Source organism: Pteropus medius, unplaced genomic scaffold (genome assembly GCF_902729225.1).
Source record: "Pteropus medius unplaced genomic scaffold, Ma_sr-lr_union100, whole genome shotgun sequence".
Lineage (NCBI taxonomy): Eukaryota > Metazoa > Chordata > Mammalia > Chiroptera > Pteropodidae > Pteropus > Pteropus medius.
In genome coordinates this window covers 1,181,174-1,205,177 of record NW_024351732.1, presented here as the reverse complement: position 1 = coordinate 1,205,177, position 24,004 = coordinate 1,181,174, and the positions used below count along the sequence as shown (strand labels likewise).

Sequence of the window (24,004 nt, the reverse complement as noted above, 5' to 3'; positions counted from 1 at the left end):
TGCCTACACAGTTGTTGTGAGTTAAGAGAAATAATATATGTAAATCACAGTCCTAGGACATAAAATGTGCCTACATACGTTAATCTGAGATTATCACACTCGGACATACACCCATACAGCCGTGTACATTCACACACAGATTTTACTTGTATGGATTCAGATGCTTATTTTTTCTATGTTTTATAATAGTTATTTGTGTAGTGAAAAGAAACAGGATTTGGAATCAAAAGATTTGGGTCTGACCCTCAACCAGCTATGTGACTGAGGACAAGGTTTTTCTCCTTGAGTTTCTTTCTTCATAAAAGAGAGATACACAATAAATTATGCCTTCTAGTCTCTTCATGTACTTTATCAAAGTAAGATGCTCAAGAGCTTTAGAGATTGCCAAGTGCTAATGTCTTATTACTCAGTTGCCTTTGTCTATTCCACAGAAGCCTAGCACAATGCCTTGCTGGGAGCAGAAAGAGTGTGCACACAGAGTTATTAAATGAGTAGGCTATTGCACCGATTTCATTCGGTCTTCACATTTCCCCTCTGAGATAAGCCTTAATATCCCCATTTCAAAGAAGAGCTAAGTGAGGTTTGGAGTGGGGTAAGTGCATTATTCATTCATGCAGCAGACATTTGAAAGAGCAACCACCATGTATCAGACACTGAGACACTGGAGCTACAAAGATAAAATCCTTGCCCCTCATAGTCCAGAGTGAAAGGTAGACACAAAAATAAGTATAACACAAGGCAGATTATGAATTATAGCTTAATATTTACTGGGTACTTACTAAGTGCCATTCACTGTGGCAAGTTCTTCCTGTGTTTAAATAAAACACAGTCCTCCCCATTATTATTATGCCCACTTCTCATGAATCCATAGATACGGCATAGTGATTGCTTATGGTTTTATAAGTAGCAAGAGGCAGAGCCAGGTTTAATACCCAATCGGCCCAGTGCCAGAGGCCCCACCTTAGCCACCAAGCTTTACCACCTCTGATAATAAGCAGGACACAGGGGATCGTCAGAGCCCCAAGGAGGGACCCCTAACAGTCTGGGGTTCACTGTAGTCAGGGAAGATTTCACGAAGGACTGAGAATTAACTAAATAGAAGCGTGGGCAAAGCAGGGCCATTCAGGAGAGGGAAAGGTGAGGAGGCCACCTGGAAGTCTACACGGCATCCCAGGCAGGGACTGGGACTTGTGAGGAAGCTGCAGAAGGGTCTAGAAAGGAGAGTGGTCCATATCCTAGAGGTAGCTGGAAGTTTGAAGGGTTTTAAGCAGAGGAGAGACCTGGCTAGATTTTTAGATCACCTGAGCAGTTGGGTAGAGATGGGTGGGAGGAAGAGAAACTCAGAGTAATCTCAGGTACGAGTAAATGGTGGGCTAGACAAGGGATGGGGCGGCGAGGAGGAGATAAGAAAGATTCAGAGGTTAAGTTTTCCGGATATTGGCTTGGAGATTGTTAAATAGAGAAAAGGGAGCAATTATGAAGGTCACGCAGTTTCTTCTCCTAATCCAGGAGGTGATCTCATGAGATCAGTGTTTGATGCAACTTAGGTCTCTGGCTCGTAGTCCCCTGCCCTTTCGCCTACTGGCGCTGTCAGAGACGATGGCCGCGGTAGGGCCCCTTAACGTCACCAGGGACTCGGAGCCTTGAACTCTTACCCTCCGGTGCGGGCAGCGACTGCAGTGCGCCAACCTTGGTGCCAGAGGGCGCTCCGGCACATGCTCGGGCCGCTCTGGCCGCTCTGGCCCAGCCTGTATCAGTGATCGCGGAAGGTGACGTGGACACGGAAGTGGTCGTCGTCGCGGCGGCACTGGTGGGAGCTGGGCGCGGGGATCAGAGTGTGGACGGCGGGCGGCAGAGGTCTCGCACCTGTGGTGGCGGAGGACGCAGGTGTTGTCGGTTGGTTGCGAGTCCGCTGAGCCGACGAGCGGCTTCTCAGGCTTCCTGCCGGTCGGAGTCCCTGAGCCGGGCCCCGCTTAGGCGGCGTCACCATGACCAAGGCCGGTAGCAAGGGCGGGAACCTCCGCGACAAGCTGGACGGCAACGAGCTGGACCTGAGCCTCAGCGACCTGAATGAGGTCCCAGTCAAGGAGCTGGTCAGTACAGTCCCGCGAGGCCCAGGCGCCCACCCGCGGCTGGCGCTAGCTCTTGCGTGGACCGCCTCCTTTCCCATGCCTCAGTTTCCACGTCTTAAAATAAGGTGGGGAGAGTGGGACCAAGTCTCCGGGGACGCCGCGTCCGGCCTCAGTGTTCTTCCTGGGATGTACACGTGTCATTTTGGCGCAATTCCAGAAGATGGGGTTAGCTGCTTGTCCGGCCACGGGCTTTTTAGGAGTCAAGAGTGAATCTTCCCTCTACCCCCATTTGGGGGCGTTTCACAGCGCTCAGCTCCGTGCTTGATCCCAAGTAGGCTCCCATGGAACGGTTGTTGGATGTATTCGGAGAATGAATGAACAAATGAATGAATGACTAGGTCTGTGAAGTAGGCCTTAGGGTAGGCCTGGGTATGGCCCAGAACCCGGCTTTTCTAGGAAGCCATCAATCCCAGCTGGGCACCCCAACCCTGAGGTGTCCTTCCTTGGAGAAGGTGAAGTTTCACTGCTTGGTTGGCAAGGCCTCTTGCCTACTTGTCTGAAACTGGCAGGAATCCCACACTGCCCGGGCCAGTATTCTCACATTACCACACTGGCACCCAGGGAACTGAAGCCTGAGGCCCCTGGAAGATAACTAGTTGTTGCACAGGTGCAGTAAGATCGTACATCTATGTTTTTCCCACCTGGTTCCCCACCCCTGCCCTTGCCTTGAATGACTTATACTTTTCTCACTGCCTTTGGCACTTGGCCCAGCCTTCCATCCTCCTTGGCTGTGTAGTCTGGAGGTTAGCAAGAAATTCCCAGTTCATATCTCAGCTCCATTGCTTAATAGCTGAGTGCCCTTGGGAAGCTAGTTAACCTTTATTTCTAGAGTTCTTCATTTATAGAATGATGATAATGGTTTCCATCTCATAGGGTTGTTATGAAGATTTAATAAAGTTGTAATGCGAAACATCTGGCAGGTAGCAAATGCTGGTGCATCTAGCTGTTCATGGCGTTCTTCCTATTGTAATATCTATAATAACTCTTTTAGGTGCTCAAACTCCATTCTTGGGATTTTCTGATAATTGGCAAGTGCAGATTGGTCCAGGGTCCTTAACTGAATTTTTGGCTTCTTCTCTATCCCAGAAAGACGGCCAGCCTTGTTTATACCCAGCTCTAGGACCGTTGTCCGAAACCGTTTACTCCAGGCATCTGGTCAGCACAGCACTGCCCCTAGGGAGAAAGAAGGGTCAGTTTTGCTGAGCCTCCAGCCCTGAACACCAGGGGGAAATGGAAATGGGCCATGAGGGCCTTATTTTCACTCTGTTATTCACTCATTTATTCATTCAGTCAGTCATGAATCAGCCAACATGTATATTGAGTGCCTGGAAAGCCTGAACTGGGGAATATGGAACTCGCAAAGCTATATTAGATACAGCCCCTGCCTTGAAACCTAATAAGGAGGAGTGCTGGAGAAAATATTAGAAGTGCGAGGGAGAATTTCTAAGAATTTGTTTTCCTTTATTGGATGTTCCACAGCAAAACCCCTACTCTTTGCATTCTTCCCTATCTTGTGGTTGACTGGCTCATTTTTTCTTCTATGCCTAGAAACATTACACTTTAATGCTATTTTTTTAAAAAGTCCTTTCCTAATTGTGGGAACTAGAAAATGCTTCCTTAGCAGATGTCACTGAATCATTCCATGTGTTGGTCTGACATTTCGTTCTCATTCTCTTTCCTAGGCTGCCCTCCCAAAGGCCACCGTACTGGATTTGTCCTGCAATAAACTGTCTACTCTACCGGTAAGAATGGCAAGCAAACACAATTCCTTCTAGAGCCCTGATGCTTCTCCTTCCTCTTTGGGGGAGTTGTGTCATAAGGCGTAATTTCATGTTAGGCCTGCAGTCAAGCTTCAGCTAAATCTGAGCGTGTTTGGGGTAGAGTGGGTGGTTTGTCTCAGTGGGAAAGGAAGCAAGGTAGAGGTCTTATTCTTTAGAACAGTGGGAAAGTCAGACCACAGAAAACTAAAGTCAATAGGATGCTGGCCGAGTCAACTTATTGGGCTCATCTCTTTTTCTGCCTTATTAATTTGAAAAATAGTTTACCTCCGTATTGCATGGAAGAGGCAGGAGACCTTCGTAAATTGCCCTGGATTTCAGGGAGAAAGCTATTTATAAACTCTCCTTGTACATCGTTTGATGGGGAACAGGAAAAAATGTGGTTTCATGTTCCACTGTATCATTATCCTCCCAGTCTTTAATTACTTGAGATACTTTTTTATTCAGCACATCCAATCTACGGTCAGATTTTTTTTATTTTTCTTGCACGACTTCTCTCAATTCTCCTTTTTCTCCATCTGTGTAGGTGCTAGAGTCATTCAGCCCCCTCAGCCTCTTCTGGATAAGAGCTGCTCTCCCCTCCATAGTAGTGCTCCTTCATTGTCAGGCCTAAGTTTGTTGTTGTTGCCTTTCCTGTCCATTATCCTGGTCAGATCACTCCTTGCCATTCTCTGTTGGGCTCTGGCTTAGGGATTGAGTCTCAGAAGTTGGCAGTTTCTTCACTGGATCACTAGTCCATTCCCCCCTCAGTATTCTTCTGGACCTCACTCACTGTCTGTAGCATCTTCTCGCAGCTCATCGAGAACCATTTCTAACACTGAAGAAAAGCATCTGAGATTCTACTTCTTTCAGGAAGTATTTTGTGTCTAATTAAAGAAGGGCAGCAATTCCTTGCAGCCTGACATCTGCTGCACACATTGTCAGATAATTATTCAGTACTCCCCCCGACCCTCGCCGTGTACTTTTCAGTCTGTTCAGTTGTATGGCCTCATCTGCAGTGCAGATCCACTGGCGTTTACAAGTCTCCAGAGAACACAAATAGTGCCTCGTTAGCTCAGGTTGGAGCTTCACTTTAAATGGGTGCTGAGCAAAGGCTGAATGACAAGAAGGCTGTTTTGGACTGTGCTGAAGAAGAGCCAGGATGTGGGTAGGGTAGGCCCCAGCCCATGCAGTGAGTCAGTCATTCAAAGAACACTCATGAAGCACCTGTGCTAAGTACTGTGCTAGGTGCTGCAAAGAACAAAAAATAACACTGAGAACTCAAGGGGCACTTGATCTTAGGAAAATGGATGGTCTCACTATGTTGACAGCTCCTATGAAAGGTGGACATAGGGTAGTGTGAGAGGACAGAATGGGTCCGTAATCACACCCGTAGCAATGTGAATAATGGATTGGAGGAAGAACAGCGTGAAGAGACCCACACTGATTTACGCCTAGTTTGTGCTTGGCCCTTTTGCATGCACATTTAACTATTTACCACCAGGAGTGATGCTTGTTTTGCCTGTTATCATTTGAGGAGATATAGCTCATAAGAGGTAGAGTCAGGATTTATGCACAGGTGCCTCTGACTTGGGGCTACTGGATTGTTCCATTAAAGTGTGTGAGCCCCACGTTTAGGTGTTCTCTCTTTGGGTCCTAGTCGGATTTCTGTGGCCTTACACACCTGGTGAAGCTGGACCTGAGTAAGAATAAATTGCAGCAACTGCCGGCTGACTTTGGCCGTCTGGTCAACCTCCAGCACCTGGATCTCCTCAACAACAGGCTGGTCACCCTGCCTGTCAGCTTTGCCCAGCTCAAGGTAACAATTCATGAACCAGTGTACATGGCCAGATGTGGCAGAGGTCTCACGAACTGATGGAGCATGGCTTTGAGAAAGGCTGATTGAAATACTACTTTATTGGCATTGCCTCATGCTTTACCTGTGGCTGGGACATAGAGGGGCTCTCTTCCTGCTCATTTGGTTCCAATTTGAAGGACTGTGTGTGTGAACTTGAGTTTAGCCAGCCTCTCTGCCCCTTCTTTTTAGAGCCTGAAGTGGCTGGACCTGAAGGATAACCCCTTGGATCCTGTCCTGGCCAAAGTGGCAGGGGATTGCTTGGATGAAAAGCAATGTAAGCAGTGTGCCAACAAGGTAAGCACGAAGCTCCCCGGGGTCTCCTTTATACGCCTCCCTGGGACTTGCTTCTGCCTCTTGTTTTTCCTCCCAGGGCACCTATGGCTGTGTGTTGATTAAGGCTCTAAGGTCTCAGTGACATATGTCTACCATGAGCGTGGCAAGCAAAGGGACTTTTGTTTCTATGTTTACTTTACAACTAGTGGAATAATACTATCTCTGCTCTACTACAGGACTTCCATTCTCAAGAAACCAGGACCTTCCGTGATCTAGCATTTCATTGTCAACCATTTGGATGGCACAAAAGGGTTAGGGTCTGTGGCCTTTCTGAGTCACAGTTATTGTAGGAATTTAGATAATAAAGGTGCTAATATTTTGTGAGTTTATAGCTAAACAGATACATCCCTTGCAGATCTGGCATTTGATTTCATTTGAATCATGTGACATAATGAGGAAATAAAGTCTGCATGGAAGGCAAACCAGTAACCTTGAAGGTGCCTTACATTGTTCTTAAGAACAGCACTATACCCATCTCTCAAAAACTCTAACGATAGTCATTTTTTTTTTTCCTCGAGCTTTAGAACAGATAGCTGCTGCTTCAGCAGAGTAACAGCTGACTTACTTGGCTATGTTTAGGGACCATGGTAGACAAAAAGGACTTTAGATGTTAGAATTAATGTAAGTGAAGTGTGTGTATATTGGGTCTCTACATGAATCTCAAAAGTAATGGCCTTTATTATCATTAGTTCAGGGCTTTCTATATAGTCTCATCTGTGTCACCCATTGTAAGAATCCAAGAACAAAGTCAAGGCAACACTTTGCCCTTAGCTGGGAACAGTACGAGTGATCAGTGAAATTCTGTAGTGTTAGGAGCGATGTCTATTCCGAGTGACCAACAGTAGCTACCGCTCCTCTCCCTTTGTCTTACATGCTTTACATGTTTCATCTCATAATCCTCATAACCCTGGGAAGTAGGTATTTATATCTCTGACACGAGAAACCCTCGTTGTTCACAGGCCTTTCATTTATCTATTTATTCATTCAACAATTAATATGTTGAACCATACGAAATTGCTGATATTCTATAGTTATTGTCCTATCAGAATAATTTTCATTGCATGCAAAGGTCTTTAGTACTCATATATATCTTCTAGACAGACCAGGTAGCACATGTGGCAACTAAAGTTATGCTCCCTGGTACCATTTCCCTAGAGCTGTCTCCTGCAGCATACCTTCGGACATTGTAGAGGAGTGGCATGAGACAGTCAGAATGAGGTTACTTGTCTCCAGGAGTTATTTTAGGTCTCACCAGCTCTGACCATGTATGGGTTAGTCATAGTAACTGATCAGCTTGGTGCATAGTAAATCACCTTTTAAAAATAATTTGTGAGTTCAGTGGTGTTCAACAAGTGCTTACTATATGCAGTGGGCTGGGATAGGCAGACAAAGTCTACCCTCCAGGGGCTCACAGTCTAGACTAGAGGAGTCTCTCCTACGTCTGAGTTTGCTGTGTTTGCAGATAATTCACTCCTGATTATAGCCAAGGCAAAAAGGGATGTTTCTTAAACCTCCCAGCTCTTTATTTAGCCAGCTCTATACCCCCTAAAACCAACTGAATGGTTGGTGCTTGTTTAAAATTCAGAGTGACACAGGGACTTTGAACTTGGGCTGCCTGTCTCCATCATGCTTGACTCTCCTCCAAAGGAGGGAGGCAGTTTCTTGTTGAGCAGCCATTTTTTTAGGAAGCTTAACTCCATTTGAAGAAGTGCTGGCAGGTTCAAATCCTGGGTTACTCAGGACAGGGTTTCTTGTGGCTTCAAACCAGGCTCTTGGAGCTGCTTTTGCAGGCCTGCTGCTGAACTTCTCATGGTGGGTGTCTGCATGTTTGAAGTTTCCATGAAGTAAAATAATTCCATCTGAATACATTTCTGTCCTGCAGGGTGTCTAGTGAGGTAGCGAAACACAATTTGCTGTTGTAATTTAGAATAGTTTAGGTTTTCCTCTCGTTAATGCAGTCAAAATGAAGTAAAAAAAAAAAAAAAAAAACAGATTATTTTATATAATGCCAGGGATTATGTTAAGCAGCTGGTACAAGTTATGTAATTTAATCTTTGCAGTAGGCCAGAGAAGTCTTACCTCAGTTTTCCAGATGAGGAAATTGGTTCAGAAAGGTTAAGTCACTTTCTAAGTTCATGCTGTTAGTAAGTGGTAGAATCAGAATTGTTGGGCTCCGAGCTTACATTCTGTCCTCTACATTCAAAGAATACCAGCCTTTAAAAAGTGCAAACAAAACTGAAAGAGTCTCTTACATCTTATCCTAACCATGCCCATAGTGAGAATCTCTGGCTGTTTTAGTTAGAGGCCAACCGTGACTGAGTTGATGAGAAGTCGAGGGACTCAGGGCGCCCGTGTGTCTTGTGGTGTTTGGCAGATGGCCCCTCCCTTTTCTCCTAGCGCTCTCCTGCCTCTGCATGAAGAGGAGTGGAACCAGCTCTGGGAACTCAGAAGACCTCCTTCCCAGCTGTGCTGCTTTCTAGCCATGTGACATGGACAAATCGCCCGATCAGAGTCTCAGTTTTCTTTCTTTTGAAATAGAATCCAGTCAGTTGTTCATCAAACATGTATTGAGCACCTATAATTGGCTAAGCTCTGTGCTCGCCTACAGACAGGGCAATAGCCCCTGCCCTTACCTCACAGTCTCCTAACTGAGCTAGATAAGAAAACGCCCTAGGACTGGGGTGAGAGGAACCTGAGATAACCAAAGGAGGGAGGTCAGGAAAACGTCCTGGAATAAATGCTGTTCCTGCTCATCACAGAGCTGCTGGGAGAATTATATGCAATCGTGCATGTGGAGTGACTATAAATGGCAGGATTTTTACAGACTCCAGTTGGTGTTGTGTTCACAAACTTTTTTTCTTGACAGCTTCAGTGAACTGGGTTCATATGACTTCTGTAACTGAGCTTCAGCACTAAGTTAGCATACAAAGAGGATTAACTCCATTAGCTCTGCACAGCTTCTGGGCCCCGTGGTGACCTGGGATCCTGACAACAGTCTCTTGAGACTCCCCTGAGCAAACATGTGAGCTGTGATGACTGCTGCATGGAGTAGTTCAGCACCCTCCTCTGCCTTTGCAGGTGTTACAGCACATGAAGGCCATGCAGGCGGACCAGGAGCGAGAGAGGCAGCGGCGGCTGGAAGTAGAACGAGGTGGGTGGCCATCCCTCTAGTCATCTTCTGGTCCTTATCCCAGCAGCTGGTTCTCATGCTTCAGGAGCTGGAATCCAGTAGAGGGGTCATGAAGAGCACTGGGGAACAGTGTGGTATTAGATGGTATCATCTACATCTTATGAATCTCTCCAGGCCTGGCTTCTCCACTGAGCTCCCAAGTCATGTTCAACTGCTTATCTTTCTGTCTGCTTGGAGGGTTAATAGGCACCTCAAATTAAGCATGACTAAAACAGATCCCCTTCAGCCCCTTGCAGTGTTCTCCATAATAGGAAATCACCAGCCCTGTAGCCATTCAAGCTTGAAATTAGAAAGCTGTCCATGATTCTTTCCTTCTGTTAAGCCCAAATCCAGTCTGTCAGCACATCCTGAACATGACTTTCTCCACTTCTGTGCTGCTGCCATAACGAAGCTTCCATTTCATGGACTGTCATATTACCTGTCTCTATACTTGTGCCCTCTCCTCAAAGTCAATTTTCACACAACAGCCAGGCAGATCTTTTTAAAACACAAGTCAATTATGTTGCTCTTTGGTGACAACCTTCTAATGGCTTCTAATTGAATGTAGAATAAAATCCAAACTTAGTAACATAGCCGACAAGGCTCACCATGGCCGAAGCATACTTGTTTCTCTGGCCTTGTCCCACACAAGAGGGGAGAATGCAGTTGACTTCAGCCACACGAGCCTTGCTTTTGTTTGGACACAACAAGTACAGTCTCAAATTCAGGGCTTTGCTTGGTTTCCTTTTCCCTCAGATTTTTCCATGGCTGGCTTTGTGTAATCCCTTATGTCTCTGCTCAAATGTTGCCTCAGGGTAACCTTAACTCTTCCAGAACCACCAAAACTAGAAGCCTTCCCACCTGTCATTCTCCATCACATCCTCTATTCTTTCCTTTATAGCACACATCATTATCTATTTTACTATTTGTTCACTTGTTTATTGTTTGTCTCCTTCTTTAGAAAGTAAATGACTCGAGCACTAGAACCTGCCTTGTCTTCACTGCTATATCCTGAACACTTAAATCAAGGCCTGGCACACACTAGGCACCCTATCACCTGGCTGGCTGACTCCTGAGCCCCTTACCGGAGGGCTCCTGTCGTTAGAGGGGGGACTTATTTATGTGATACTGATTACAAACAGTCCCTGAGATCAGAACTCCTGAGTTACAGTCGTCCCTTATACGTGCACAGCTACCGTGATGCCTGTGTTTACTCTGATCATTGCTGCTTTTACTTCTTGATGGCACATGTTCTCTTGAGGCCAAGTGTAGTCTGTTCTTGGCATCCTCAGTGCCCAGCTGGAACTTGGCGCTTGTTTGTTCATAGAGAAGCAGTGGAAAGCTACAGTACTTATAGTACTACTATTCAGCTACATGATGGTTCAAATGGGCTTTTAAGCCCTAAAGGACACTTAACCACCATTTGTGGCATTCTGGCTTTGGAAAAATATACTTCAGACTTCCAAATAACTAATTTGGAAATGCATTTTTAGAACCCAATAATTTGTAGGTTGGGTACTGCGTGTAAACTTCCTTGAACTGTGAAGTAAATCCCAGTGTGTTACGATTCCTGCATTAAGGCCAGACATTACAAACTATTAGTCTCGCTTTTTCAGGAAAACATTTCCATCGTCTCCAACCCTGAACCTGAGTGCTCACTTTCTCTTCTGACTTGCTCTCCCCATGTCACATTCATTTCTGAAGCTTGGGAAGGTAGGAATCCCATAGACTCAACACCTCCATTGTTTCTTCTCAGAGCTTAGTTGTACGAGGCTGTCAGTTGCTGTGCTTTCTGAATCAGTACCTAGTTCTAGAGGAGCACCAGACTCATCACCCATCCCTTTCTTGTGCTCCTCTTGTTACCTCACCCTAATCTCCCTGCTGCTTGTGTCTAGAAACCCCTTAATAAGGATCCATTCAGCAAACCCCGAGAACAGCTCATTGTATTTTAGGGAAGGCAGAAAGCTCTTTTCCTCTTCTGTATCTTATGTGATCCATGGCATAGGGAAAAAGGGGCTGAATTCATGCTTTTAATTACTCAGGAAAGCACACCGGAAGGTATGTGGGGAGGGAAGGCATTTTAGGGTCTCTTTTCTTGTAGAGGCTGAGAAGAAGCGAGAGGCCAAGCAGCGAGCGAAGGAGGCTCAGGAGCGGGAGCTGCGGAAGCGGGAGAAGGCGGAAGAGAAGGAGCGCCGCAGAAAGGAGTATGATGCCCTGAAAGCGTCCAAGCGGGAGCAGGAGAAGAAACCCAAGAAGGAAACAAATCAGGCCCCAAGTAAGTTTTCTCTCAGTTGTGAGGTTTCAACAGGGCGCAGTGGGGAGACTCAAGTATGTGTTCAGCATGGATGAGTGAGCAACTGAGCAACTTCGCACGTTGCTCAGATACAGTGAAAGGCCTGGGAATACCTCGGAGGGAATGTGGGGCTCTCCTAGAAAGTCAGTGCCGGCCTGGCTTGTTTTCCCAGAGCCGCATGCCTGTGTGCAGGTGTTAAGTGTTTTGCCTGTGTCCAGTTGAATTTGTGTGGTGATGTGGCTCCATGTACAGGGGAGGATTATATACCCTCTGGGCAAAAGAGGCCTCTGAGGGAGAGGCACCTGAGAGGGAAGGATGTCCGGAGTGAGGTGGAGGCCTGTGGCCCTGTCCTTGCTTGCCCTCGCTGGCCCTGATCAAGTTGCCTAACCTTTTACTACCTTTCGTTTCCTTGTATAAAATGAGGATCATACCTCCTTACAGGGTAGTGATAGGACTGAGAAAATCTATGTGACAGGATCATGTGGTTCTTGGCATGTGGGTGCTCATCAAGTTTTTAATATTTTGCCTCAAAATCTCAAAACCATTTTTTTCTAATTATAAATGTAATATATCCGTTCATTGCAGAGAATTTAGAAATGTTCTCTCTATATGTATCAGAAAATGGCAGTCACTTCTAATTCTCCATTCCCAGCAGTAATCACTGTTAATGATATGGTATGTTACCTTCCAGGCTTTTCTTTTTGCATCTTAGATAATAATAATGACAGCAACAATAAATCTCAAAACTGTTTCCCCAAATGGGCAGAACTCATAGCTTGATGCCTCCTAATAAGCCCTTTCCCTGATCCCAAGGGGCCTGGATCATCGCCATGTTACTGAGGAAAACTTAGGACCCTGGGGACTGTGTGTGCCGTGTGAGACGTCCAGAATGAGTTTTAGTTTTCAGTGTCCTCCTCTGAGATCTCGGGAGAAGGTGTATATATTTCAGTCTTTGCATAGCAAAGTTTTTAAGAGCTCAGATGTTCTTAAAACATTTTTCCTTCAGGGCCTGGGGACTTTTCATTAGAGAAGAGGAGTGTAAGTGGATCTGCATGGAAGAGACTAGCATTGATTGCTAGAGTGTAGATCTCTTCAAACTGACTGAACTTTTTTGTCTACTCTGACTTTTCCCTCCAGAATCTAAGTCCGGCTCTCGGCCCCGTAAGCCGCCACCCCGAAAACATACCCGGTTTTGGGCTGTGCTGAAGCTGCTGCTGCTGCTGCTGCTGTGTGTGGCTAGCGGGCTGGTGGTTTGCCGGGTGACAGAGCTGCAGCAGCAGCCACTCTGCACCAGCGTGAACACCATCTACGACAATGCAGTCCAGGGTCTGCGCAGCCACGACATCCTCCAGTGGGTCCTGCAGACCGATTCTCAGCAGTGAGCTTGTCCTCAACACCTGCTGCCTCCCAGCCTTGGAGCTTGGATTCCTATGGAATTGGGTTCTGCTGGACACAACCTCTTTTTAGCGTCAGGCCTACCTGCCATCATCAAATGGCTGCTGATTGGTACTTGAGACCTCCTCTTTGTAGGACTTCTTTGTTCCTTAGTCAGGGTTCCCTGGTGGAATAAGAAGTAGGAGGTGGGGAAAGGAAAAAAACCTGCATGCCTAAAGGAATAGGCTTGGGGGTGGGGAGAGGAAAATACATAGCCTTTTCTAGTTGTTATACAAAGCTGTGTAAAGGGAAGGCTCATTTCTACTAAATGGTCAGCTGTCACTACATTTATACTTTTGTATGTCACAAACCCTTTCATTCCCCCCTGGGTAGCCGGGGCAGATCAGGAGGCAGTGTGTTATTGGGGACAAGGGGAACACCATACTCAGCAAATCCAGCCTAAATTGGGGGGGAGGGGCATACCTATTTTCTTAAGGACCTTAGACATTCAGACATTTTAATGAACATACAAAATCTCAGGCTCAGAAAGGGACTTCGAGACAATCCAGTCCAATAGAACACTTGCAGATGTGGACATTGAGGCCTCCCATGACATGCTTACGGTCTCCCAGCTAGTTTGAGGTAGAGCTGGACTCCCACTCCAGCATCCTTTTCTTCCCATCATTTTGCCTTCCTTATAATGTCTTGAGAGAACAGCTCACATGAGAATTGAGTACCCCTCAGCCAGAGTATAGAATCTTTCATGTAGACAGATTCATGACCCACAAATAGAAATCTCAGCCATGAGGGTCTTGGTCAGCTCCTGTGGGGTCCCACCCCAAATTATGTGGTTTCCATAAAACAGGAATGGTCCAGGCTCTTATCCTTAATTTTAGAGCATTAACTCCCCAACTATCAATAAACAAGGCAGACCCTTGCAAAGCCAGTCTGTGACAGCTCTGTTAGTAGTTGAGATGACTAAATACCTCAAAGGCAACCTGAAAACTTGAGCGTCATAGACAGGTTTAGAATTGTTTGATTCTAAACCTAGAACTACACCTGTGCAGTGAAGGGTAACAAGTAGTATCATGACATTTAAAATGGTGCAGGAACTAGTGACTAGTGCAAATAAGGGCATAACTGCCTTTCCGTCTGCCAGAGTAAACGCTGACTTGCTCAGTGGGCTCCTTTGCCTCATCTTTTCACAACAGCTGGGTGAAAGGATCAGAAATGGCCATGTCATGGTGCTTATTCTCTGAAATCTCCCAATTGCAAGCTCCTTGCCTCTCCCCTAGGAGAAAAAGAACCTGTCATGGTTCAGAGAAAAAAAAGGATGGAGTCCAGCTTTTTAGCCAGAGTAGCCCAATGAGATAGGACTGCCACTCATGACTGTCCTGAATACTGGAAAAAATGACTCCCCCCAAAGATATATCTGCTGCACAGGCCCACACCTTAATCACTACACATTCTTTTTGTCTTCCTCCAAGCTCCAGAGCCATTGGTACAAATGCTTTATTGAAACTAAACCTGTAGTACGTAAGATAAGAGAATACAGAAGTTGGCCTAGTGATCAAACCCCATTCCCTAGCTGGTTGAGGCAGCCTCAGTGGGTGAGAGGAAGGCTGGAGCACACCCAGCCTAGTAAAGCCAACCCGCTGAGGGCAGTTCACTCATGATCCCTAGATTTGATGCTGAGGTTCTTTTGGATTTCAATGATTAAATACATGTCTGAGTGGTCTGTGTGTGCTTCTTTGGTGATTTGAGGGCTGGCTGGGGCAGGGGTGGGGGTAGCTCGTGCATGGCAGTTGATTTTTGCCAGGAGAGGAACACAATGCTGGTGAAGATAAATGCCAGTATCTCAGTCAGTTGACAGGGAGACTCACAAATAATTACACCCAGGAAAGCCTGTTGTGGGCCCAACCCAGGTTTGTGCTTCAGGGAGCACTTTACTCTCTTCACTGTAGTCATGCTCCGAGGTGAGTGAGGTAGGAGTCTCCAGTTTTTCATTCTGTCCCTGAGGGCCAGCATCAGTCTGTTGCATCTAAAGAGAGATCTGGCTGCAGAGTAGTCATCTGAAGGTAGATACGCCTGGACAGCTCTGGTCCAACACGGCGGGAGGTAGATGTCACTCCTTCCCCACGGCGCACCTGTATGTCTGCAAGCAGATTCTGGCGTTCTCGCTCCGAAAGACACCGCCTATAAGCCTAAAAGTAGTATATGTTCTCTTAATATCATACCATCCAGTCATCCCTTGTCCATGAACAAGGAAGTGGTAAACTTAGGTTGGGGGGTGAGAACCTGTCCCACCCTGGGTAAGCATTAACTTGGATCTTAGCAGACCTGCACGGTTGACCTATGAGGCATTCTTGGGCTCTCACCAGTGCTGCCCATGAAAACCATCTGGGAGTCCCACTAAAGGCGCTGGGCAGTGGCCTCTAGAGCAGCATACCTGGACTAGGAGCTGTGGGGAGGGATAAGTGGCCACAATAGCACTGGCCATTTCCAGGCTGACCCGGTTCAGCTGCTGAATCTGTCTCCTCCAGACCTGAGCAAGTCCCCTGCCAACACGATCCACCTTTGCCCCTCCAGCCCAGTCACTCTCCAGGCAGAAAGAGAAACTAGTTTGATCTCGGAGTTTCCTGCAAACAGCACAGATGAAGAGCTGTGAGTCACCTGTCCTGTACCTGCCCCTTAACTGGAACTTAAAAACCCTCCAGTGACCTCAGAAGAGGTGGGCACAATGTTACAGTCTGGCTTATTTGAATGCTCACTTTGATGTCAAGCAGTGCTAGTTACTGATTCCCTTAAATATGACACTTAGTCCTTTTCGTTAAAAGAGAAGTTACCAGAAAAGTACCAGAATCTTGTTTCTGTTGGCATTGGGTTGTACTGACCAGAGTCATGAATAGGGTCAGACATCAGGGACTGGGTATCAGGCAATGCGGAGTCTAGTTCTGGTTCTAACTTACTAAGAGCTCGGGTAAGTCAGTCTCTTCAGGCCTCAGTTCCCTTAGGTATAAAATGAGGGACTTAGGCTGGACTGTCTCTGAGGTCTCGTTAATTTTAAATTCTGACTATGAACACTCCTTGAGCTAAGTAGGCTAAAATTTTTATTTTTTGAGGGCTTATCACATTGTGACCTGACTAATGAATCCTGGTACCTTGGCCATCTGGTGACCCAGTACCAACCTGCAGAACACAAACACAAACTAAAGGAGAACATTTTAAAGGGACTGGGCTTAAGGTCTTCCCAAGAATCCCGTGTGAGGTCTGCTCCGGCTTCAAGCTTGAGAGATGATGGACCAACAGCAGAGTTCAGGACATTTTTGGGTACCAGAACCATTGTAAAGGGCAAGACCCAGCAGTGGAGCCGCGACTTGCCAGGTCACTCACTTGAAAGGGGCCTCAGCCACGGCCTTCGTGAACGTGCATGTGAAGTCAGCCAGCTCTTTCCAGCTCTGCACAATTCGAGCCTGGGCGTGTGTGTGTAGCTGCAGATCCACCAATGCCTAAAACCCAAAGGAAGGTGGACGGGAAGGGTGGAGAGACTAGTCTGAAGTTGTTCTCCCGTTCCTGTTTATTGAGTCTGTACCCCAGCCCCTTAACTCCTGTTTGGCCCCTTATCTCCTACTCACCACCAAGACACATAGTACTGGCCAGCAGGCATTTTACTCTTTCTTAATAGCAAATCGGGTTAAGTGAGAGTGGGTGCCCAAGTTGATTCAGGCAACAGAACATTCTTACCTCCTCTATGTCTACCCTGGACACAACGGGCCCTGTGTTGGCCTCTGGTGGTCTCTGCTGCTGCTTCTCCTTGGCCTGGTCTCTGTTTGCCACTCCCTGTTTCCTTCTCCTTGGAGGATTTCGAGCACTGGAGCAGGGGAGGAAATCAAAGGGCAGCAGCTCCAGGCTAAGCTAAGGCAGAAGAGGGGCAAGTAGACTGGACCAGAGCATCCCAGAGGGCTTGGCAGGGACACTATCTGGCAGAGGGACCCAGATCTGGGATGAATAAATTCACCCCTGTTGACCCAAGCGCTGCCCCTTTGGATGCTAAGTGTCAAGGACAAATCCAAACCTGAAGCATTTCTCCTGCTCAACAATCACCAGTGACAGAGCCTTTCCCCTTGTCCTTGCTGTGATGTCCATTACAAAGCTTCGAAGTGTTTCCTTCCCTTTCTCGATGCTGCCCAGACTCCCCTGTGTGAAGAGGCAGAAACTGCATTAATGCTTGCTCCCCAAGGTCAGCCCTCTGTCCCATGCCTCAGCACTCACCCCTCTGGCTCTGCCTACCTTCTTGAAGTTGTAGATCATGGACATAAAAACCTCTTCCAGGAGCAGCACCAGGGCCATTGGCTCCTCTACCCAGCCCTCCTCTCCATCCTGCCAAAGCACCCAGAACCCAGTAGAGGGAAATAGGTCAGTAGGTGCTCAGCACCTGCGAGAAAGACCCAGGCCTAGTCTATTTTGTATTATGCTTTTTCTTCTGGAATGAAGTCATAGTGGCAAGAAATAATAACCCATGATTCTGCCCCTCCTGTCTTCAACTGTTCAGCCTTGGTGTACTACGCCTCAGAGTGATGAATAAGGAAGGAACATTAGCAGGGTGAAATGTACTGAGAAAATCATGAAGTCCAAATGAGACAAAAAAATCTTAATGTTCCATCTATAGACTCTTGAAAACTGCAGGGAGGAGTATTTTGGATTTGCAGATAAGAAGAGTGAAAGGTACAGGAGCTGTAGTAACCTGGGGAGTCCTGGCCAAGAAGGAACAATTATTGTGTGCCTACTATGTATTCAGTGCTTGGTTATCTCATTTAGCCTCCAGAATGGGGCGGGGGTGGGGGGGTAGAGGGAGGGTGGTGGTGCTGAAAAGAATGTAACAGTGTCCTCATCTTATACACAAGGCACAAACACACAAAATAATTTGTCCAGGATCACAGCAATAAAGCCATGAGGCTGGGATTCAAACAGCTCCGCCCATTCCCAAAGCCCAGTTAGAGAGAACTAGAAATCCTGTGCAGATTATCTTCCTTCTGCCCCACAGATCCATTCTTCAGACCACATCACAATGTCCGCATGCCCTCTGGTTGAGTAGGGCCAGTGGGGAACCCAGCAGGAGATTAGAGGGAGGGATGAGAATGAAGTCAGGATATTTCTTTCCCTGGCTCCCTCCCAACGGGGTCACCTAGGGTTTGCACACTTTTATATTGGAGGTCAAGCTTCTCTCAAGGCAGTGCTACGTTTCTCTCTCCTTCCAGATTCTAGTAACTACTTTCTCCCCTCATCCCTTCAGGCCTAGGCATGATAATGGCTATACCAGTGGTTTTCAACCAGGCGATTTTTCCCCACGAGGGATGTTTGCAATATTTGGAGACATTTTTGATTATCATGACTGGGAAGGGTCCTACTGGCATATAGTGTGGATAGATGCCAAGGATGCTGTTAAACATTTTACAATGCATAGGACAGCCCAGCACATCAAGGAATTATCTGACCCAAAATGGCAACAGTACTTGAGGTGAAGAAACCCTGAGTTAATGCTGTTATTACCCTGAAGGACTGTGTTGTCTCTTGTAGTTTCTTTGTACTGTGCCCACGTTTGGAACAGACCCTTTATTAAATCCTCCTCAAATTATCCTAAGTTGAGTGTACCATCTGTTTTCCTGCTAGGGCCTTGACTGATTTATACTAGGGGGACGTGGGGGAGTAGAGACACAGAAAATCCCTACCTCAGCCGGCCCGGCCCTTCTCCTCCAAGTAATGCTGCATGGCACGGCCTGCGCCTCAATCACACAGCAGCACTCCATGGACTGCAGTGCTCCGAGGATCTGGCCTCCACCTTCCATTTGTAAAAGCACTGCAATGGATGGGAAAGGGGCAGTCAGTGGGTGGCCAGGAAAGCAGATAATTCAGCACAGGGTAAAGACAGATGCTAGGAGGACCTGGATCCAGCACCACAACGATGTGTTTTAAGCATTCCTCTGGTTTCTGGGCTTTTGGCCTGTTAACTAGTGCTGCCACCTTCTTCCTTTCCTGTTGTCTCAGGGTGCGTTCCTTCTGGCTTGCTTGTCCTCGCAGCTGGCATCTCTGTGAGTCTCTCCTCTGGACCTTCTGATTGTGCTGGGTTCGCTTCTGAGGCAGGGGGACCTCAGCATTTGTTTTGGTTACTGTCAAGCCATTGTTCTGGACAGGGCAGGTAGCTTGATAGGCTGGAAGCTGATGGCATGGATTGTTTACCATAAGGTCCTTGTTATTTGATGCCCACCTCCTTGAGGTGTCATGGAGGGGAACATCAGGGATCTTTGGAAAGGGCTGTTTTTTCCAGTCACATGATGCTCCTTCATTATTTTGATGATCCAAAATGCTTTTAATTGGGGAGCCAGAGTCCTCAGGGCTCAGTTGCTTGTGGGTCAGAAACTTACATGTAAGTCTCTCAGCCAGAGGAATAAGTTCCTCCTCATCCTCACTTCCACTGCTTAGCACCCTAACTGGCTGTGCTTGTGTAACAGTTTCACCTGTGTATGGAACAGGTGGTGGATCTCTTAACCTTGGTGATGAAAGACAGGAGGGTTTAGAATCTGAGGTGTCAACCACTACAATCTTCTCCTCCCTCTGAGGCTGCCTCCTCTTTGTTGAAGATGGTTCCTTCTTCAGAAAGGCAAATACTGGCAACTCCTCAGAGTCACTCTCACTGGAATCCAGTGAGAGTGATGATTTCTTTAGAGCCATCAATATGTGCTATCAAATTAATTCCCTAAAACAAAGAAAGATGAAACATATTTTAGCATTCAATTTAGTCCACTCGACATGTTCTATGGCCGAGATTGATGGAGATAAATATGACACAGAGAAACAGAGAAATAGGACATGGCCCCAACATATTCAATATGGAACTCAGAACAGCTACACCTGTAGTCTAATAGGAACCCTCCTCAAATCCTTTCTAGGTCAAGGTGAGATACAAACAAAGTAGTGCTTAATAATACAAAATGCTAACAGGATAGTAACAAGACTCAGCCCTCCCCCATTGATCTTTGCATTTGAAATGGAGATGACAAATGTTATCCTTTTTAAAAAACTAAAAGATTTGCATACCATAAAATTCATCCTTTTAAAGCGTACAGGTCAGCAGTTCTTGTATATTTACAAGGTTGTACAATCTGGTTGTACTGATTCCAGAATATTTTCATCACGTTCCACCCCCCAAAAAAAACTCTATAGCCATTAAGTGGTCACTGTCCATTTACCCCACCCCAACCCCACAGATTTTGGCAACTACAGATCTACTTTTGTCCCTATAGATTTGCCTATTCCAGATATTTCATATAAATGGAATCATACAATATGTGGTCTTTTGTGACTGGCTTCTTTCGCTTAGCATGTTTTCAAGCAACATTTATGTTATATGTTTCAGTACTTGTTTCTTATGGATGAACGATAGTTTATTGTATAGATATGCCACATTTTGTTTATCCATTTATCACCTGAAGGACATTTGGTTTGTTTCCATTTTTTTACTATTATGAATAATGCTACCATTGAACATTCATATACAAGTTCTTGTGTGGACATGTTTTCAGTTCTCTTGCATATGTCCTAGGAGTGTAAGGATATACCCAGCGATGGTGTGCAAGAGTCATTCTTTGAGTGAATATTTACTAACATTGTAGGTATGTAACCTTTCTGGGTCTCCTTTTCTTTAGTAAGACAGGGATAATACTTTATTCATTTGTAAGAAGTAAAAGAAATGCATCTAAAGCGCTTAGAACAGTATCTGGCACAGAGTAAAAGCTCCAGAAATTAAGCTAAATTACTAGGAAGAGATCTCATCCCTGTCCCCTCGCTGAGTTTGGTACACTCCGGCAAAATGAGAGAGTGGGACAGGCGGGCCCTGCAAGGTGCGCTCCTCAGTTGTCCACATCCCGCGGCAGAGGCCCCAGACGCCCAGGCCACCAGGTCCTTGTGAAGTGAAGCCCGGCCGCGCAGCGCCCGCATCCGCAACCGCACCCGCACCCGCACTCGCAGCCAGCTCGCTCGACTCACCTGCAACTTCTCCCGCTACTCTTTCAACTACCGCGCAGGACCTGGAAGTAAATTGCCCGGTGGCGGAAGTAGAAGCTCTTTGAGACCGGAAGCGAACACACGGCAAATATGGCGTTGGCGGCGCTGACGCTGAGGACGCAGGCAGCTGGTAACCGAGACGCGGTGGCCTTGGAGGGGCGAGGGCGGGAGGCGGAGTGGAGACCCCGCAGGGAGCCTGGGGGGGTGAGGGGTGGGGGTTGACGGCCGCTCCCTGTGGAGGACCCCGGGTGCGGGGCGTGGGAGACAGTGTGAAGAGCCCACGAGGTTTGAGGGACGGCAGTCGCTAATGCGGTGACATAGCTAGGGCGCCGAACCGTGGGTGACTCTAAGAACATATACCCTTCCTCTGCCTGGCTTGCAAGTGCAGCTTCCCTAGCGGTTGGTGAAGTGGGCTCGCGGCTTTCCTTCTCTGGGTTTGTTTGGATACCTTCATCTATAAAAATGGATTACTAACATTGGAGCTCAAAAACATAATTTGTTCGAGTTAACCTCAACAGATCGAAGTTTTACTTTGTGCCAGTCATTGTTGGGGGGCTCAGCGGAGAAGACAGTCTCTAACTCCTGGACGGATCTTCCTAGTGGATAAGCCAGTAAATGAGCACATAAATAAAATGGTTGTAAATTGTGACAAGTGCTTTGAAAGTGTGTGTGTGCGTGTGTGTCTTTTTTTAGTTTAGATGGTCAAGGGAAGCCCTCTTAGGAGGTAACAACAGCTAAGTTAGGACCTGAAAGATGACAGGAGGCTTAGCATTGTAGGAGTGACTTGACTCAATTTTAAGTTTTTAGAAGCAAACTGTTGCTCTTATTTGAATTTAAAGGGGATAGGAGTGGAAATGAGGAAACCAGATGGGAAGCTGCAGTAGTACCTCTGATGAGAGATGATTTACCAAGATGTTAATAGTGTTAGTAAACTTGGAGGGAAGTGGATGGATTTGAAATCTGTTTTGGAAATAGAACCCACAGAGCTTGTTGGATAATTGGCTATGTGAGGTGAGCAAAGAGACAGGATCTGCAATGACTCCTTGATTTCTGCCTGAGCAACTGCATATGTGGTAGTGTCACTTTGAGGAGAATACTAGGGAGTAGGGTGAAAGGCAAAGATTTGTGAATGAGATAATGTAGGTAAGGCAAAAGCCTGGTTCCTGAGCTCGATAAGTGAGTGAATGAATGTATTAATAGGTGTTTAGAAGTAAGTAGACCCTGGTGCTGGGCATTTAATACATTGTCTCTCTAGGTTCTTATATCTGGTCCTGTGCCCCAGCTAGTCTCTATTCTCATTAAAACTTCAGAAACCTAGGCTTCAGGAACTCTGAACTTATAGGCTTCAGAGACCCTCAAGGATTCTCTAAAGACCCTGGGATGGCCCTGATTAACCATGGCTATCTGAAGACCTGAAGGTGAGGACTGCCAGCCCTGGGCTTGGATAGCAAGGTGCTACCATCTTGGTTAGTGTGAATGTTGGTTCACTTTCCTTTTTAAAATAAATTCCATTGAGTACTTGGGAATAAGTATAAAGAGGTCATTAACGAGACAGGGTGTCAAGTCTTCTTGGTTGGACCTGTGCTTGGTGGGCCTTCTGAAATGGCTAGAGCCCATGGGAGCCACCCTCAGAGAAGCTGCCCTTTTTGTTTACAAGTATCTGGTGTGTAGTGGATGGCTAAAAAAAGTGGTCGATGGGGAACCTCTCTGGCTGTCTTATTGCTGGGCTCTGTGGTCTGGCCCCTCCACAGTGCCAGGAGCCTTGAGGGCATGATGGTGAGTGAGGCTGAAACAGGCAGTTCTGTGGTGTCTTCCTGCTGGCTTCTCTTTCTGTGGTGTTTGTTTTCCATCAACAGGGCTGAATGTGTTAGGACCCAGGGCACATGGTGTTCTGTTTTATTTTCCATTAATATTTCACTGCCTCACCTCCCACCCAGTCCCCTGGCCACACACATCTCATGCAGTGCTTATACCCTGGACAATACAAGGAATGACTTGTCCCCTGCCATGGGAGAAGGCCAGGGACTTCCAGACACTCCCTGAAAACCAGCACAGTCAAGTGGCATTTCTGCTCGCATATCTTCTCCCCTGTCACTGTCCTCTGCCACCTCTTAGCTTAGCAAATGGCCCACTGAGGCAGATTGGGAAGGCTCTCTGTCTGAATAATTTTTCCATTCTCTCTGCAGTTGCAGCCCTGCTGAGCCCCCCTCAGGCTGCAGCTCTTGCCGTCAGATTTGCATCCAAGAAGACGGGTGGCAGCTCCAAAAACCTTGGTGGGAAGTCACCAGGCAAACGCTTTGGCCTCAGGAAAATGGAGGGTACGGGTGTGCCTTGGCTTTCATTTCTCAGCTGTACCCTACCTTCTGCCCCTGGCATTTCTCTGAAGAGCAGGAAAACCATGCAAATGCCCAATCCTGTGCTTTCTCCTTAGCTCACTAGAGCATTTAGCTCCGGATTAAAGAGGAAGATAATACCTGAAGCGGGGTCAGGGACCTTTGCAAGAGCAGATAATATGAACGTTGGGCATGCGACTGGAGACAGGAGCCTGCTGGGTGGGGACAGGTGGCTGCTTATGTTGGACCCTCTGGGAGTTGGTTTTATCCAGGGGCAGGCTTAGAGGCTGGTGTGCAGCATTCAGGCCAGGACAGCAAGAGCTGTTTTCTTAGCAGTTTGCTCTGCTGTCGCATCACTGGGGCCCAGAGTCAGTGCACTTACGGACTTCTCTTCTAGGCCACTATGTTCATGCTGGTAACATCCTTGCGACTCAGCGCCACTTCCGCTGGCACCCAGGTGCCCATGTGAGTTGTTCTGTGCCTCCCCCCGCCCCATTATTTCTTTTCTAGGACCATGTCTCCATGCTCCTAAGCCTAGTGATAATAGTAAAACACTTGCATTTATTGTGTGCTTACCAAATGCCAAGCATTGTGCTGATTCCTGGGCCTACATTATCTCATTTCATCCTTACCGCATCCCTGTGAGGAAGGTAAGTATCTGTTTTTAAGGTAAGATGCCAGAGACTTATTGTGG

The 24,004-nt window shown here is 46.8% G+C and overlaps 3 protein-coding genes across 4 annotated transcripts in view; 2 read left to right on the top strand and 1 right to left on the bottom strand.

Moving 5' to 3' along the window:
* The first annotated feature begins 1,762 nt into the window (after positions 1-1,762).
* Positions 1,763-14,654, top strand: LRRC59 (leucine rich repeat containing 59). The gene is made up of 7 exons (XM_039846310.1): positions 1,763-2,093; positions 3,815-3,874; positions 5,550-5,708; positions 5,937-6,041; positions 9,159-9,231; positions 11,351-11,524; positions 12,680-14,654. The coding sequence occupies exons 1-7, from the start codon at positions 1,989-1,991 to the stop codon at positions 12,922-12,924; spliced, it is 921 nt and encodes a 306-aa protein (XP_039702244.1). The 5' UTR covers positions 1,763-1,988; the 3' UTR covers positions 12,925-14,654.
* On the bottom strand, positions 14,413-21,070 carry EME1 (essential meiotic structure-specific endonuclease 1). Of its 2 annotated transcripts, XM_039846308.1 has the most exons (9): positions 20,960-21,070; positions 18,859-19,670; positions 18,646-18,773; positions 17,207-17,296; positions 16,992-17,113; positions 16,661-16,787; positions 16,310-16,425; positions 15,366-15,555; positions 14,413-15,120 (listed from the first exon to the last, which is right to left on the bottom strand). In XM_039846308.1, exons 2-9 carry the CDS (start codon positions 19,643-19,645, stop codon positions 14,944-14,946), a joined length of 1,737 nt encoding a protein of 578 aa, XP_039702242.1. In that variant the 5' UTR covers positions 19,646-19,670; positions 20,960-21,070; the 3' UTR covers positions 14,413-14,943. The 2 variants fall into 2 exon arrangements, with proteins under 2 accessions (XP_039702242.1, XP_039702243.1); XM_039846309.1 differs by lacking the exon at positions 15,366-15,555.
* The window catches only part of MRPL27 (mitochondrial ribosomal protein L27), a 5,112-nt gene continuing 2,062 nt past the window's right edge, over positions 20,955-24,004 (top strand). Inside the window, exons 1-3 of the mRNA XM_039846311.1 lie at positions 20,955-21,107; positions 23,164-23,295; positions 23,708-23,775. Of these exons, the coding sequence (XP_039702245.1) occupies positions 21,068-21,107; positions 23,164-23,295; positions 23,708-23,775 (240 nt within the window). The 5' untranslated portion in view covers positions 20,955-21,067. The remainder of the gene's footprint in view (positions 21,108-23,163; positions 23,296-23,707; positions 23,776-24,004) is intronic.

Excerpts from the sequence above, each read along its gene's own strand:
- LRRC59 (XM_039846310.1), top strand. The coding sequence starts at position 1,989 with ATGACCAAGGCCGGTAGCAAGGGCGGGAACCTCCGCGACAAGCTGGAC. Across the intron at positions 2,094-3,814 it reads AGGTCCCAGTCAAGGAGCTG|GCTGCCCTCCCAAAGGCCAC; the intron begins GTCAGTACAGTC and ends TCTCTTTCCTAG. Across the intron at positions 6,042-9,158 it reads GTAAGCAGTGTGCCAACAAG|GTGTTACAGCACATGAAGGC; the intron begins GTAAGCACGAAG and ends CTGCCTTTGCAG.
- EME1 (XM_039846308.1), bottom strand. The coding sequence starts at position 19,645 with ATGGCTCTAAAGAAATCATCACTCTCACTGGATTCCAGTGAGAGTGAC. Across the intron at positions 16,788-16,991 it reads GAGCAGGAGAAATGCTTCAG|TGCTCGAAATCCTCCAAGGA; the intron begins GTTTGGATTTGT and ends CCCCTGCTCCAG. Across the intron at positions 15,556-16,309 it reads GTGGCTGAGGCCCCTTTCAA|GAAACTCCGAGATCAAACTA; the intron begins GTGAGTGACCTG and ends TGCTGTTTGCAG.